Source organism: Lissotriton helveticus, chromosome 10, assembly GCF_964261635.1.
Source record: "Lissotriton helveticus chromosome 10, aLisHel1.1, whole genome shotgun sequence".
NCBI lineage: Eukaryota > Metazoa > Chordata > Amphibia > Caudata > Salamandridae > Lissotriton > Lissotriton helveticus.
This window is the reverse complement of record NC_136071.1, coordinates 994,235,722-994,252,491: the sequence shown is the minus strand read 5'-3', so window position 1 is coordinate 994,252,491 and position 16,770 is coordinate 994,235,722. Positions and strand designations below refer to the sequence as shown.

The 16,770-nt window shown below is 44.9% G+C and overlaps 1 protein-coding gene across 1 annotated transcript in view; it reads left to right on the top strand.

The window, feature by feature from the left end:
* The window catches only part of ITGB8 (integrin subunit beta 8), a 295,047-nt gene extending 278,872 nt beyond the window's left edge, over window positions 1-16,175 (top strand). Inside the window, 2 exon segments of the mRNA XM_078663672.1 lie at window positions 10,206-10,366; window positions 10,491-16,175. Coding sequence (XP_078519798.1) covers window positions 10,206-10,366; window positions 10,491-10,613 — 284 coding nt within the window. The 3' untranslated portion in view covers window positions 10,614-16,175.
* The last annotated feature ends 595 nt before the right edge of the window (window positions 16,176-16,770 follow it).

Here is a 16,770-nt window from a genome sequence, read left to right as displayed (position 1 = left end):
TTGCGGGTTGAGTGGTGCTGTATGCGGTGGGGATTGATGGTGCTGTAGGCGTTGTGGGTTGAGTGGTGATGTAGGCGTTGCAGGTTGAGTGGTGATGTAGGCGTTGCGGGTTGAGTGGTGATGTAGGCGTTGCGGGTTGAGAGGTGATGTAGGCGTTGCGGGTTGAGTGGTGATGTAGGTGGTGGGGATTGAGTGGTGCTGTACGTGGTGGGGATTGAGTGGTGCTGTACGTGGTGGTGATTGAGTGGTGCTGTAAGCGTTGCGGGTTAAGTGGTGCTGTAGGCGTTGCTGGTTGAGTGGTGCTGTATGCGTTGCCGGTTGAGTGGTGATGTAGGTGTTGTGGGTTGAGTGAAGCTGTACGCGGTGGGGATTGAGTGGTGCTGTAGGCATTGCGGGTTGAGTGGTGATGTAGGCATTGCGGGTTGAGTGGTGCTGTACACGATGGGGATTGAGTGGTGCTATAGGTGTTGCGGGTTGAGTGGTGATGTAGGTGTTGTGGGTTGAGTGGTGATGTAGGCGTTGCGGGTTGAGTGGTGCTGTACATGATGGAGATTGAGTGGTGCTGTAGGCATTGAGGGTTGAGTGGTGATGTAGGCGTTGCAGGTTGAGTGGTGCTGTAGGCGTTGCGGGTTGAGTGGTGCCATATGCGGTGGGGATTGAGTGGTGCTGTATGCGTTGCGGGTTGATTGGTGATATAGGCATTGCAGGTTGAGTAGTGCTGTAGGCGATGTGGGTTGAGTGGTGCTGTAGGTGTTGTGGGTTGAGTGGGGATGTAGGCGTTGTGGGTTGAGTGGTGCTGTACGCGGTGGGGATTGAGTAGTGCTGTAGGCGTTGCGGGTTGAGTAGTGATGTAGGCTTGCGGTTTGAGTGGTGCTGTAGGTAGTGGGGATTGAGTGGTGTTGTAGGCGTTGCCGGTTGAGTGGTGATGTAGGTGTTTTGGGTTGAGTGGTGCTATACGCTGTAGGGATTGAGTGCTGCTGTAGGCGTTGCGGGTTGAGTGGTGCTGAACGCAGTGGGGATTAAGTGGTGCTGTAGGCAATGCGGGTTGAGTGGTGATGTAGGTGTTGCTGTTTGAGTGGTGATGTAGGCGTTGCGGATTGAGTGGTGATGTAGGCATTGCGGGTTGAGTGGTGCTGTACACAGTGGGAATTGAGTCATGCTGTAGGCAATGCGGGTTGAGTGGTGCTGTACGTGGTGGGTATTGAGTGGTGCTGTAGGCGTTTCGAGTTGAGTGGTGATGTAGGCGTTGCGAGTTGAGTGGTGTTTTAGGTGTTGCGGGTTGAGTGGTGATGTAGGCGTTGCGGGTTGAGTGGTGCTGTACGCGGTGGGGATTGAGTGGTGCTGTAGGCGTTGCGGGTTGAGTGGCGATGTAGGCTTTGCGGTTTGAGTGGTGCTGTACGCAATGGGGATTGAGTAGTGCTGTGGGCGTTGTGGGTTGAGAAGTGATGTAGGCATTGCCGGCTGAGTGGTGCTGTACCCGGTGGGGATTGGGTGGTGCTGTAGGCATTGCGGCTTGAGTGGTGCTGTACGCTGTGGGGATTGAGTGGTGCTGTAGGCGTTGCGGGTTGAGTGGTGATGTAGGCCTTGCGGTTTGAGTGGTGCTGTACGCAATGGGGATTGAGTAGTGCTGTGGGCGTTGTGGGTTGAGTGGTGATGTAGGTGTTGCCGGCTGAGTGGTGCTGTACCCGGTGGGTATTGAGTGGTGCTGTAGGCGTTGTGAGTTGAGTGGTGATGTGGGTGTTGCGAGTTGAGCGGTGATGTAGGCGTTGCGGGTTGAGTGGTGATGTATTCATTGTGGGTTGAGTGGTGCTGTATGCGGTGGGGATTGAGTGGTGCTGTAGGCGTTGCGCGTTGAGTGGGGATGTAGGCATTGCAGTTTGAGTGGTGCTGTAGGCGTTGCGGGTTGAGTGGTGCTGTAGGTGTTGCGGGTTGAGTGGTGATGTAGGCGTTGCTGGTTGAGTGGTGCTGTACGCAGTGGAGATTGAGTGGTGCTGTAGGCATTGCGGGTTGAGTGGTGCTGTACGCGGTGGGGATTGAGTGGTGCTGTATGTGTTGCGGGTTGAGTGGTGATGTAGGCATTGCAGGTTGAGTGGTGCTGTACTCGGTGGGGATTGAGTGGTGCTGTAGGCGTTGCGGGTTTAGTGGTGATGTAGGCGCTGTGGGTTGAGTGCTGCTGTACGTGGTGGGGATTGAGTGCTGCTGTAGCGTTGCAGGTTGAGTGGTGCTGTACGCGGTGGGGATTGAGTGGTGCTGTAGGCAATGCGGGTTGAGTGGTGATGTAGGTGTTGCGGTTTGAGTGGTGATGAAGGCGTTGCGGATTGAGTGGTGATGTAGGCATTGTGGGTTGAGTGGTGCTGTACGCAGTGGGGATTGAGTCGTGCTGTAGGCGTTGCGGGTTGAGTGGTGATGTAGGCGTTGCGGGTTGAGTGGTGATGTATGCAGTGGGTATTAAGTGGTGCTGTAGGCGTTTCGAGTTGAGTGGTGATGTAGGCGTTGCGAGTTGAGTGGTGATGTAGGCGTTGCGGGTTGAGTGGTGATGTAGGCATTACGGGTTGAGTGGTGCTGTACGCGGTGGGGATTGAGTGGTGCTGTAGGCGTTGCAGGTTGAGTGGTGATGTAGGCATTGCGGTTTGAGTGGTGCTGTACGCAGTGGGGATTGAGTCATGCTGTAGGCGTTGCGGGTTGAGTGGTGAATTAGGCGTTGCGGGTTGAGTGGTGCTGTACGCGGTGGGTATTGAGTGGTGCTGTAGGCGTTGCGAGTTGAGTGGTGATGTAGGCGTTGCGAGTTGAGTGGTGATGTAGGCGTTGCGGGTTGAGTGGTGATGTAGGCATTGTGGGTTGAGTGGTGCTGTATGCGGTGGGGATTGAGTGGTGCTGTAGGCGTTGCGGGTTGATTGGTGATGTAGGCATTGCAGTTTGAATGGTGCTGTAGGCGTTGCGGGTTGAGTGGTGCTGTAGGTGTTGCTGGTTGAGTGGTGATGTAGGCGTTGCTGGTCGAGCGGTGCTGTACGCAGTGGAGATTGAGTGGTGCTGTAGGCGTTGCGGGTTGAGTGGTGCTCTACGCGGTGGGGATTGAGTGGTGCTGTAGGTGTTGTGGGTTGAGTGATGATGTAGACGTTGCAGGTTGAGTTGTGCTGTACTGGGTGGGGATTGAGTGGTGCTGTAGGCGTTGCGGGTTGAGTGGTGATGTAGGCTTTGTGGGTTGAGTGCTGCTGTACGCGGTGGGGATTGAGTGCTGCTGTAGCGTTGCAGGTTGAGTGGCGATGTAGGCGTTGTGGGTTGAGTGGTGATGTAGGCATTGCAGGTTGAGTGGTGCTGTACGCGTTGGGGATTGAGTGATGCTTTAGACATTGCAGGTTGAGTGGTGATGTAGGCATTGTGAATTGAGAGGTGCTGTACGCGGTGGGGATTGAGTGCTGCTGTAGGCATTTCAGCTCAAGTGGTGAAGTAGGCATTGCAGGTTGAGTGGTGCTGTAGGCCTTCCAGGTTGAGTGGTGATGTAGCCATTGCTGGATGAGTGATACTGTTCGTGGTGGGGATTGAGTGGTGCTGTAGGCATTGGGGGTTGAGTGGTGATGTAGGTGTTGCGGATTGAGTGGTGCTGTACGCTGTGTGAATTGAGTGCTGCTGTAGGTGTTGCGGGTTGAGTGGTGATGAAGGGTTGCGGGTTGAGTGGTGATGTAGGCGTTGCGGGTTGAGTGGTGCTGTACGCGGTGGGGATTGAGTGATGCTGTAGGAATTGCAGGTTGAGTGGTGATGTAGGCGTTGCGGGCTGAGTGGTGCTGTACATGGTGGAGATTGAGTGGTGCTGTAGGCGTTAGGGGTTGAGTGGTGATGTAGGCATTGGGGGTTGAGGGGTGCTGTACGCGTTTCGGGTTGAGTGGTGCTGTACGCAGTGGGGATTGAATGGTGCTGTAGGCATTGCGGGTTGAGTGGTGATGTAGGTGTTGCGGGTTAAGTGGTGATGTAGGCGTTGCGGGTTGAGTGGTGATGTAGGCGTTGTGGGTTGAGTGGTGCTGTATGCGATGAGGATTGAGGGGTGCTGTAGGCATTGAGGGTTGAGTGGTGATGTAGGCGTTGCGGGTTGAGTTGTGCTGTATGCGGTGGGCTTTGAGCAGTGCTGTAGGCGTTGGGGGTTGAGTGGTGCTGTAGGCGGTGCAAGTTTTCAGCAGGCACACTCCTTCAGCCGTCAGTGCACACTTTCACCAGTCACACACCACTATGTGTCACTGCACGCTTTCACCAGACATACACACCACCAGTTGTCAGAGCAAGCTTTCACCAGGGCACAAACGCCACCAGCCGTCAGTGCACGCTTTCACCGGGCACAAACACCACCAGACGTCAGTGCACGCTTTCACCAGGCACACACCACCATACGTCAGTGCTCGCTTTCACCAGGCACACACACACCACCAGCCATCAGTGCACGCTTTCACCAGGCACATACCACCAGCCGTCAGTGCACACTTTCACCAGGCACATGCACCACCAGCCATCAGTGCACGCTTCCACCAGGCACACACACCACCAGCCGGCAATGTACACTTCCACCAGGCACACACAGCACCAGCCATCAGTGCACAATTTCTACAGGCACACACACCACCAGCCATCAGTGCACACATCATTTGTTTACTCATCCACAATTAACTATTGTAGCAATAGCAGTATGGCGCACTTCACTTTTAAACATATTCATCTAAAGCGCAGCATGCCACCATTGCTACAAAAATAAATACAAATTTTTTTGGCCTACAATTTATAGACTTTTGTTGCAGTTGGTGTTGCAATATTTAGCAATGCCAATAGCTCAAACATAATTAACCCGAGACCTATTGCATTGTAAATGCTTGTTAACTTCCTTGGCAGGGTTCAGGGACCACTTGACTCTGGGAAAGCACAACCAGATGACAGAGGTTGATGCTGTGCTAATTTTCAATTTCATTAAGAAAGTTTAAATGTTCATATATCCGGTTTCCCTATTACATTTTTTCAGCGACCTCTGACCCTTCTTGCAGGCCAGGTCGCTCCCCTGCTGCCACACAGCTCCACCTGTGCGCCAGTGCCTCCCACGCTGCCTCCCCACCCACGAGTTTGTTCCTGCCATTGCCCCTGTGGTAGAGTGTCTCCATTTTTTGTACCTGTAAAACTGTGATTCTGTAATTTATTGTACTGTTTTTTTGCTTTGTGCTGTCCTCGTTGTTTGGCGTCATTCCCCCTCCCTACTTTTTTGTCTTCTGTTCCCCTGTCCCTTTCCCGCCGCTGCTCCCCTGCGCCCCCCCCCTCGCCGCCCCGCTCCCGCCTCCCAGCTGATCTTCCCTCCCTCCTCGCCTTAAATGGCAGCCCCGCCGTTGGTGCACCCGACGCCGGCACTATCCTCGCACTCAACCCCGGACGAGACCACACCTGCATCCAAGCCGCCCTGAAACGCAACCACGGACCCTTCTCCTGCCGCACCTGCAGCTTCACCTGCGACAGAGCCAACAAACCTCCTAAGACCAGACCCAACCACCTCCGCTGTATACTCCTGAACATGCACTCCACACGCAAACACTTCATGAGCTCTAGGACCTGCTGGACACCTTCGCCATGACGTAGCCTTCCTGACCGAAACCTGGTGGAATGATTCCTCTGCACCCGACATCGCCATAGCCATCCCGGACAGATACAAGATCACCCGCAGGGAGCGCGCCAACGGAATCAGAGGAAGAATAGCCATCGTCCACAAGTCCAGCCTCAAGGTCTCCAACCACGCGGACGACTCTCTCAACACCGCCGAGCACCTGCACTTCCAGATTCACACCGACCCCAACACCACCCTCAGAGGAACGCTCATCCACAGACCCCCTGGACCCCGGGCTCAGTTCAGCGACTCCATCGCTGACCCCGCCAGCACCCACGCACTCGCCTCCATGGACTATATCCTCCTCGGGGACCTGAACTTCCACCTCAAGAACATTAACGACGCCAACTCCGCCACCCTGATCGCCAACCTCACCAACCTCGGCCTCAGGCAACCCGTCACCACACTCACCCACGCAGCCGGCCACACGCTGGACCCCATCTTCTTCACAGGCACCCACGTCGCCTTAGACCACAACACCGAACTCCACTGGACCATCCACCGCTACATCCATTTCACCTTCAAGACCACCGCACCCAACAGCGGCCCCACCGCTGCTGGAGCAAAGTCACTGAAGAGACGCTGATCACCACCCTCGCCCAGGAACCCACCCACCAACCCCACCAACCCAGGCGCCATAGCTCGCAACCTCAGACAGTGGATCGACAACTGCGCCAACACCCTTGCCCTGCTCAGGAAACCCTCCAGCAGCCGCGCCAGCAAGAGAGCCACCTGGTTCCCCGACGAGCTCCAAACCTACAAACGCGCATGCCGGAAACTGGAGAAGATATGGCTCCGCGAACGCACACCGGACATCCACGCAGCCCACAAGGACGCCACCCGCAGGCATCACTACCTCATCAGATTAGCCAAAAGATCCACCTTCAAAGACCGCCTAGATAACAATGCACACCACAGCAAAGAGCTCTTCAGCATCGTAAAGGAACTCTCCAACCCCCCTGCCAACGCCAACAAAATCCCGCCCTCATACGAACTGTGCGACTCACTAGCCATCTTATTTCACCGCAGGATCGCTGACATCCACAACAGCTTCAACACCACGACCTTCCCCGACTACGCCAGACTCCCCTGTAATCACCACCAGCGCCAACCGCCTGACCTCCTGGTCCTATGTCAACGAGACACGCAAGGTCATGAACTCCAACCACACAGGATCTCCGTCGGACCCGTGCCCACACCACGTATTTAACAAAGCAGACGCAGCCATCGCACCCCAACTACGGAAGGTCAACAACATCTCCTTCGAAACAGCAACATTCCCGGGAAGCTGGAAGCACGCTGAAATCAACACCCTCCTCAAGAAGCCCATGGCGGACCCCAAGGACCTCAAGAATTTCCCGCCAATCTCCCTGCTCCCGTTCCCGGCAGAGGTCATCAAGAAAATCGTCAACATACAATTGACCCGCCACCTGGAAGATAACAACATTTTGGACCCGTCCCAGTACGGATTTAGACGAACCACAGCACAGAGACAGCCCTCATCGCCGCTACAGACGATATCAGGCGCCAACTAGACATTGGCGAAACATCAGCCCTCCTCCTGGACCTGTCGGCCGCCTTCGACACAGTCTGCCATCGCACCCTAAAACACGCCTCCTAGAAGCCGGAATCCAAGAGAAGGCCCTTGACTGGACTACGACCTTCCTCTCCGGCAAAACCCAGAGCATCCGCCTCCCACCCTTCAGATCCAAAGCCACCGACATTATCTGCGGCATCCCCCAGGGCTCATCCCTCAGCCCGACACTGTTCAACATCTACATGGCCCACTTCGCACAAGTGGCCCGCCATCACAAGCTCAACATCATCTCCTACGCCTCTCCCTCACCAAAGAACCACACACTGCCAAAACCAACCTCCACGAGGGAATGAAGGCCGTCGCCGACTGGATGAGGAGCAGCCGTCTGAAGCTGAACTCGGACAAAACGGATGTCCTCATCCTCGGACCCACCCCCTCAGCCTGGGACGACTCCTGGTGGCCTACCACACTGGGAACAGCAGCGACACCCACCGACCATGCACGCAACCTTGGATTCATCCTCGACTCCTCCCTCTCCATGTCTAAACAGGTCAACGCCGTCTCCTCCTCCTGCTACAACACCCTCTGCATGCTCAGCAGGATCTACAAGTGGATCCTGACTGAAACAAGAAGAACGGTGACACAGGCCCTCGTCAGCAGCAGACTGGACTGTGGCAACGTGCTCTACAAAGGAATCCCAGTCAAACACCTACGATGACTACAATACATCCAAAACGCCTCCGCCCGACTGATCGTCAACGCCCCCCGCCGCAGTCACATCACCCCCCTCCTGAGAGACCTAAACTGGCTCCCCGTAGACAAGAGGATCACCTTCAATCCCCTCCGCCACACACACAAAGCACTCCACAACGCCGGACCGGCCTACCTGAACAGCAGACTCAACCTCCACACCCCGGCCCGACAGGTCCGCTCCGCCAGCCTCGCCCTCGCCGCCATTTCCCGCATGCAACGAACGACCTCCGGTGGCAGATCCTTCTCCTACCTTGCCGCCAAGACCTGGAACACCCTCCCTACCCACCTACGGCAGACCCAAGACCAACTCGCCTTCAGAAGACTCCTCAAGACCTAGCTTTTCGAGGAGTAGTAGCACCCCCCCTCCCCTCAGCGCCTTGAGACCCTCACGGGTAAGTAGCGCGCTTTACAAGTACTCTGATTGATTGATTTTTGGTGTCATTTTGTTCATTAAAATATTCTCTCTTTTTATCACTGAGAGTGTGATTCTTTTTTTGATTCTTAATATTTCGTGTTTTGGACTTTGTAGCTGTTTTGGTACTTCTAAATCCTTTACCCATTTTCTCAAAATAAGCCTGCCTGCTCTGTGCCGTAGGTACCAGGGGTTGAGCTCAGGTTTACATTACTAAACTCTTTACTGGGCCTAACTGGGCCTAATAAGAATAGCGATGGTTAATAATAATTTTTTCACACGTATAACAATAATTCTCTTGTGTAAACTAATTGCTGGACCTGATACTAGTTAGACAAAAATCAACGATAAAATAGATAATATTAAAAATGTATATTCAGTACTAAAAAAAAAACCTTGATACTGACAGTTTATGCAATGAGTCTAACATACCACCACTAAAACAACACCCACTTAGGCATATATTAAAGATACAATACATTTCTTACACTCCTCCTTGGCCCATAGGACCTTATACGAAAAAGGCAAACGTGTAATAAATAATTAAACATAATAACTAATGGCCAGCAAGCCCATTCACCGTGACAACAAATGTTGAAGTAAATTTGAAAAGTATAGAAATATTATTTGGTGTCCCCCCAGAGATATGTTCCCCATATATAGGCTACCATTTGGCTTGAAAAATCAAAGAATATTCATTAAAAATATCAACCATGGACTAAACAGATTACAAGAATTTCACCAGCACAATAAAGGGATATATGAACAAAAATATATGTGGGCTCCCAAAGGGCCAAAACATGTCATGCTCACAACAGAAGGCTTTTAAAATTGGCAAAAAGTGGTTAATTATTAAGTGTAAGACACATACTGGTTTCACATAATATTTTTGTGCGAAAGGCGTTTGCCCTGTTTTGGCACACGTCACTGGTTAGAGTTGAACTACTTGATGCTCGCTTACATGTTTTGTGCCGGTTTTCAATTTTGATGGTCACTTGCATCCTTTTTATTACAAACAGACGGTCCAAAAAAAACTTTTCACCCAAAATGTCACAAACTGCAGATTTTTGCAGGAGGACAATATTCATGTGAAATACACATACTATGCATAGTTCTCACTTGAAGTATGTATACTCTGTATTAATAAATCTGAGCAACTTCACACAGCACTATGCATGAGTAAGGTATAGTATGCATACAAATTATTGCATTTTAAGCAGTTGCATACAAGATAGTTTAAATAACGACAAGCTGTTATTGGCTCATAGGATTGCTGGTCATGTTTGTTACTTCACTGAATCCAAATGTTCCTCATCCCAATATTAACTCCTTGGGAAATGACAAGTGAGTTTGAGGAAGAAGAGTATAATGGCATTATAGAGCCATTAGTTAGATGTCCTTGCACATATTTACCTCCAGGTAAAGGGTCTACAGGATCATGTAATTATCACCTCTTCTTCACACCTGGCACACATTTCTTAACCAACCTATGTTTAAATGTAACAGTTGAAGTGAGGACTTTGGAAAATGAGGTAATGGTGAGCGTTCAAGACAGATGTGCTCATTACAGATATGCTAGTTTTTGGAAAGGGCCAGGATACATTTAAAGAGGCCTCAAATGATTGCTAGATTGATGATCCTACAAGAGCCTGTCACTTATATGCTTTAGATCTCACTTGGATTGCCTGAACATAAAGTTAACATAATATTATGATATTAGGCATTCTAAATGCCCTATTCCTTGTGTCTCTTTTAAAACTACTTATTTGTCTACAGACTGCATGCTTGACTCTACTATGTATGTCATTGATGTGTTATCTGAGCAAACTTTTCCTTGAACGTATGCCCCTTTTTAATATACTTTCATTTTGTTGCAGAATGTTTCTCTGATTCAAACTACTTTAGAATATTCTCAATAATTGTAATAATTACGTTCCTCATCGGCTTACTCAGTCTTCTAATCATTAGACAGATAATGCTGCAAATGAACAACAATGAAATTAAATCATCTGTACATTGCAAGGAATCATCGAGAAAGGTATGTCTCTTGTAGATATTTGCATGGAATAGCATGCATTAATTCACGTGTACTACATTTTCATTTGTCTAAACTAAAATTATAAATAAGTTGTTTGACAATAATTGTCATGTTTATTTTCAAGGACAAGGTGTTTTTGCCAACTGTCTGCACAGCAACAGTAACATACAGGCGAAATAAAGAAGATGAAATGAATATTGATATCAGCAGAATACAAGGTCATGAAATATTCAAGTACAAGTTCTGAAGAAAATGTGTTGGACATGGAATTTCCTTATCCCACATTTTTAATTCAACAATTAGTACGAGACAGTGCATTAACCCTTTGTAAATGCTCAGAGACTAGTACAAATGCTTTAACCAGATGCGGTTGCACTATATGGGTATTTGTCATTGGGTAATATAGTTTGAGTGGATAGAAACAAAAGGCATTTTATTATTTAACTACAAAGACGAGGTGCAACAGATAGCCACACCAGGCACAAATAACTACTTCCAATTACCAACCAACCTCAACTGCAATATTCTCCAAAGCAGTTCAGCAGATTTCCAAAAACCCATATGTCAGCAACTGTATCCTTCAGGAAACATCTATAAGGAGCCAACTGGAATTTCCACCAGGGGTTGTTCAAATGTGGAACAAATTGATATTAAAGTAAACTGACTTTGTCTTATAATCAAAAACATGGTACATGTCTGCTGTATTTTGATATGCTGAAAAATATATACTAGTCAAAGTGTAATACAACAGCTTTATTTAACTGCAATACAGCTACAGCAGCACTGCCATAAACCATTGACACATTATTTTTAATGTGTTTGCCAGTCATGTCATAAATTGCTTACCATTTTAACAAACTGTCATTTATAGATTGTGAGCATAGAAAGATATTATGTATTAAAAAATCCATATTTTTTTTTAAAACACTGTAGAAGTTCCACTAACAAGCAAAATGAGCCAATTTTAGTTTATTAAGGCCTTTTGCAGTGCTGCTGTTCCAGTGTATTTTGTATGTAAATGTTTTTATGGTACTAACTGAAATGTTACCATTTTGAGGTACTGGTGTGGGTATATACCTTCAAGATAGCTGCTGAGTTTGTGTCTAGAATAGATGTGCATTACTACTGTTCATGAATGATAGTGTTGAGGTAGCACTTTATTGTAAAGTATAACTTATTTTTTTAGATGGTAGTTCAAACATGGGTCAAAGCACTGTTTCACTTTAGTTAACAATGTAATGGCATGAAAGTCTGCAAATAATGTGAGTCACTTGTTCTTGAATTAAACACTAACATTTATAAAATACAGTCATTTTTAAAGATTGTTTGGTGTATGAGGTGCCTTCAAGGACAGGTCCTGATTGCCGTGAACATGTCATAAAATGAATGGTGGCAGGTGATTTGAAATTAAATGATAAAAAATGCATTATTCTGTACAGTGAAAATGGGAAAATGGCATCTGGTATAAACCTTTGATTACAGTGAGCATTCCTTCATGTCACTGTTTCCCTCATCACATTCTAACATCCCATAATCATTTTCCTATGCCATCTGTTCTGCATCCTAGGTTTGGTATGGGGAGGCTGATCTGGGAATTAGATAAAGTTTTTCGGAGGGCAAGGTGCTGTCCCAGTGAGTAAGAAGCAAACAAGCCTATTTCCACTCATTCTGAATGTTCTCTTCTATTCTCTATTCAGATTATAGAATATTATCTCTGTTTTGCTGAAGCCACAGCAGGATATAATGACACTGTAATTTAGGCTTTCTCCAACATCAAATTACTTCTTTATTAGGGAAATGTTTTTATGATAAACTTTTCACTAGCGTTTCCGCATATGTCCACCTAGTAATTACAATCTTTATTGAATTTAAAATGAATGGCTTTGTCCAATAACTTAAGCAAAGAATATCTATTTGAATTTCAGTTAATATTTTATCATAGGTTATGTGGTCATGATTGTGGAAAAGGTACGGCATGCTTATCTAGCTATTTTTCTTTTGCCCAGTTGTAAAGGCTCTGAATATTTCTGAATATCACAGCTGTGCCTTATTTAAGGGCATCATTTACATATATCCTGGCACGTTCTTACAAATTTACCTGATTGCAATGTTCCTAATGATACAGACGGCTGACAGTTAAATGCTATGATAGATTACAAAAATAATTCACAGTCTGACAATTATTTCATGTTTTTCACATTAAAGAATATAAAAAACTGATTTGTGGGAAACAATTTGTAGTAGGTGACACAAAATACCATAGTTTCAAATGCATTCCCCACAATGATTAGAAAATAAATATATGACTGAATTCTTGTGCAGTGTCTACATAACACCTTCAAGTTTCATTGTCATGTGATTAGCATTTGGAGAGGTGGAATATAATCATAAAGCAAATGCTGTAACAAGCTTAAATTTCAAGAAAGAAAGTTATAATTCATCCATTGCATTGCATTTGTTTCACAAAAACAAAAGTAAAATGTAGCTAGACATACATGTTAATTATTTCTAATGTTGGAATGTAGGTGTATATTAAACACATGTAAATCCAAATTTACTAAAGAATAGGACATTATCAAGGGTGTTTAGCGTGGGCAATGGCACTTCAATGCAAAATAGTTATCACAGAAAAGTAGTACATTAGAGGCTGCCGACAAATATTAAAGATAACCCTCAACACATTAATTGATCCTTAGTGGACTTGCTGTATCTCTATAAGATGCATGCAAGAAGGAGCATCATGCATGTGAATAGAAAACCCTTCCTGTAAAGCATAGTGCATTTTGATTTGCAAAATTCACAAAGCCAAATCCAGGTGCATGCATAATGTACGCATTAGATGTATTGTGCAAAAAGATTGATTTGATTTATTATTTGGTATGACTACAGTACAGATTTGTATTATGCAGGGTCATGCATACATTGTGCTTGAGTTGCATTAGCATGAATGTAAGGCATTCATAAAAATGAAGGGACATTTAGGTTTTGCACACTTTACACATTTTTCTCAAAGTCTTTCTGTATCACCTAATGACTCTACTCTGCTTGTCTTCCTCCCATGTCTGACTTTTATTTGTTTTTGTCTTTTCTCTCCTTTCACCACAATAAGTATTTGTTCACAAGAATCATTTCAATAATCTGTCAGCCCCTAGAATTTTAAGGGCTCTGTTTTACTCTAATGTCAAAAAGGCTTTCTAAAGCCCAGGGTATTGCATATTTTTTACATTAAATTGAAAAGTTTAATTATGACATAGAAAAAATGTATCAATAGTTCTGAAGCTGCCAACTAACAACTGCTTGCAGTTGTTAAATGTAAATGTCCATGCAGGGGCATTATTGGTGGACGTTATCTTATTTTTTATACATTTCAGTTGTGACAGATACAACTAATAGTTGTCAGAGAACTGATAAATACAAAAAGTTATCCACAGAAAGGAAAGATTTACTGTAAGCAAGTGAACATCCACTCAAATTTAGCATGTTGCTACATTGGTGTCATCTTATATTTTGTGTTCTGAGACACCTCTCAGCAAGATAATGCTTGATTCTTAAAATCATTTACAAACCTACAATGAACTTTGCTGTACAGATGCCTCCATTTATGACGTCTGATCCACATTTTGCTTGTAACAAAGCAAGCCATAAAAAGTATTTTCTCACATGTGGTATTACATCAGTTGCAAATCTGCTCACAAGTTTATGGTATGGTTTCGCCATAGCAGATATGCCCCATATGTAGCTGAGCAACCATAGGCTTGAGCGCTTTGGAAGTTCTCAGATTATTAGCAGGCACACTTAGGGTTGTGTCTGTCATTATGGTAGTAGATAGGTTTTCTGAAGAGACCCCAGCATTCCAAAAATGGGTCCAGGGCAAGCCTTCCTAAACCATTTGGCACATTTCCATCATGGGGACTGTAAGAAAGTTCCTCTTGTAAAGGGCAAGATAAAATACCGCTCCATGGTGCAAATATGAATGGGACACCCCAGAATGCGTTGATGTGTTAAGGAAGGGTTTCTCCACAGGATGAACTATTTTGACATGAAGAAACAAAACCAAAAATTAGCAAGTGCAGTTGCACTTAGCACTTATGCATCATATTTGCACCTGAATAATGGTACGCTTGCTAAATGTATCCATTGGAGAATGCTGCTGCCTAAAAGTAACTCAGAATTCAAAAATAGTTCCTGAATCTGTGGCATTTTTCAGATTGCATCTAAATCTCCTCGAATTGTCCAGCAGGTTCTAAAAAGACAAAAATACATTTCTGAGATATTTCAAAGAATCTTTCACAGTATGTTGTGGAACTGTATACCGTCTAAGCTCATTCTTCAGAATGCCCATGAAAACAGCACATAGAATGATTTCACAAAATAAAGGTTCTTTTGTAATATTTAACTTGTAAGTGCTATATGGTGATGGCATATTATAAAGCATGGGCAATAAACATTATACGTGTTACTATAAACCAAAATAAATATTCTTTATCCTATCTTAAATGAGTAATGGGTAAGTCTTTGAATCAGTATGCACATGAGTTGTCCCAGATTCTCTCAAAAATGGTTGAATCAGTGAAACATACATGCTTGTCTAAAGTAGGAACAGTACATGCAACAAATCCACATTGATGCGGATGCAAATCATCCTTTTTGTCACTGGTACATTTGCTGTTAGTTCTTAATATTATTTTAGACTTTATGAAACGAAATTAGCATAGCATATAATAATTGCTTTTTAATCCTGAACCAACTTGCATCCATTTCTTCATTGATTAGTTTTTACTAAGCTTTCTGTACAGAAAGAATTTGTTTCCCTATTCAAAAATACAGTTTATCTAGTGTGAAACTGTAATTTAATCAAAAACGTGGTTCATCTCAACTATTCATAAGATGTATTTGTCAAAGACACATTTCCTTCTTGGTGCTGAATGACAGATCTTTTTACCAATTTCAATGCTACTCATGTTATCGATCTCAGAAGGATAAAAGCTAAGTTAACCAACTGCGAGTTGAGGCTGGTGACCATGAGGTTAAATATATACCCTTTCCTCCATGGGATGCATTGGCCCACTGAGCCACCAGACCATTATATTCCCAGTTATCACCATCATGACCTCATTGCATCTTACTGAAAAATTATATTGAACTATAAGAATATTCTATGATTATGTACTTTTCTGGATCATAAAAATAGCAAAAAAAGAAGGGCACAGTCATTAAAGGCACCTCATCCAAACGATTTAAACTGTTGGGGCTGTTTTCTTTATCATACATGTAAATATTTTTCGTATTTAAGATCAGTGGAAGTGGAGGTTAAAAGTGCCATTGTGTTGTGTATCATTTAACAAATGTAATGTCAAGATCGAAGGACTAAATTTGTATTTTTCTACGGTTTTGTATGTCTGATAGTCAACAATGTCGTTTAACAAGACTCATTTTTTTAATCAGATTAATTTATATGTATTCATTGAACTGTAATATCGCTAGTGTGAGTGGGATGGATGAAGTTTTACATTGCTTTGTTTTTGACAGGGTTTAGCTGTTACATTTTTCAGCTGTAACTAACTGGATGCACTGAACATTTGACATTAGCAATGCGGATTTATGCTTTTGTAAAATGGTAACTATTCAGAGTACTCATGCAATGAGTCACACATCATGTCATTGTTTTCAACTAAATCTTGTTACTGGCTCATGTTCGTCTTCCTGCCTAGATGAACCTTGAATGCTACAAAATGCTCATAATGTATCCAATTAAAACTTCCTATTGGCAATTTTCGAACAATTAAATGAATGCAATCTTCTACTTTGATGTAACTGTGTGTTGAGTTTTTGCCAGGCAAGCAACTGGATTTGATTAAATGTATTCTTGTTGTTGAATCTCCTTTTTGTTTAATCAGAACACAATTTGTTTGCTGTATCTCTAATATTCATGAACTCAGCACAGAAGAATCTGGTCTTTGTGCCAACATTCACAGCCTGCATATGGCCTGCTATGGTGGCTGAGGAAATATTGAACTCACAAGCAATGCTTACGAACCAGAAAACAGCAAGAAGCAAGGGCTTAACAACTGCAATCCCTCCAAGTGTTCATACAGGCTGTTGCTGTTCTTGATTTTATACGTCTTTGGTTAGCAGTTTATTTTATGTATTTTATTATATTTTCCACTTTAATGGAGCAAGCACATAGCTTTGAGATGCTAAAGAGCATCATACATAGACAGAATACTCGTGGTAAAGCTTTATTCGATTTTCACATGTTCAAAATCATAAAAGCAGTTCGTACAAAAAATATATCTATACAAACATACATAGCATTTTTTTTTTAAGTATTAAATCAATTGGAGTGATTCAAATTGAATAATTAATAGTTCATAATAAGTTCTGTCGTTTTAAAACACTTTTTA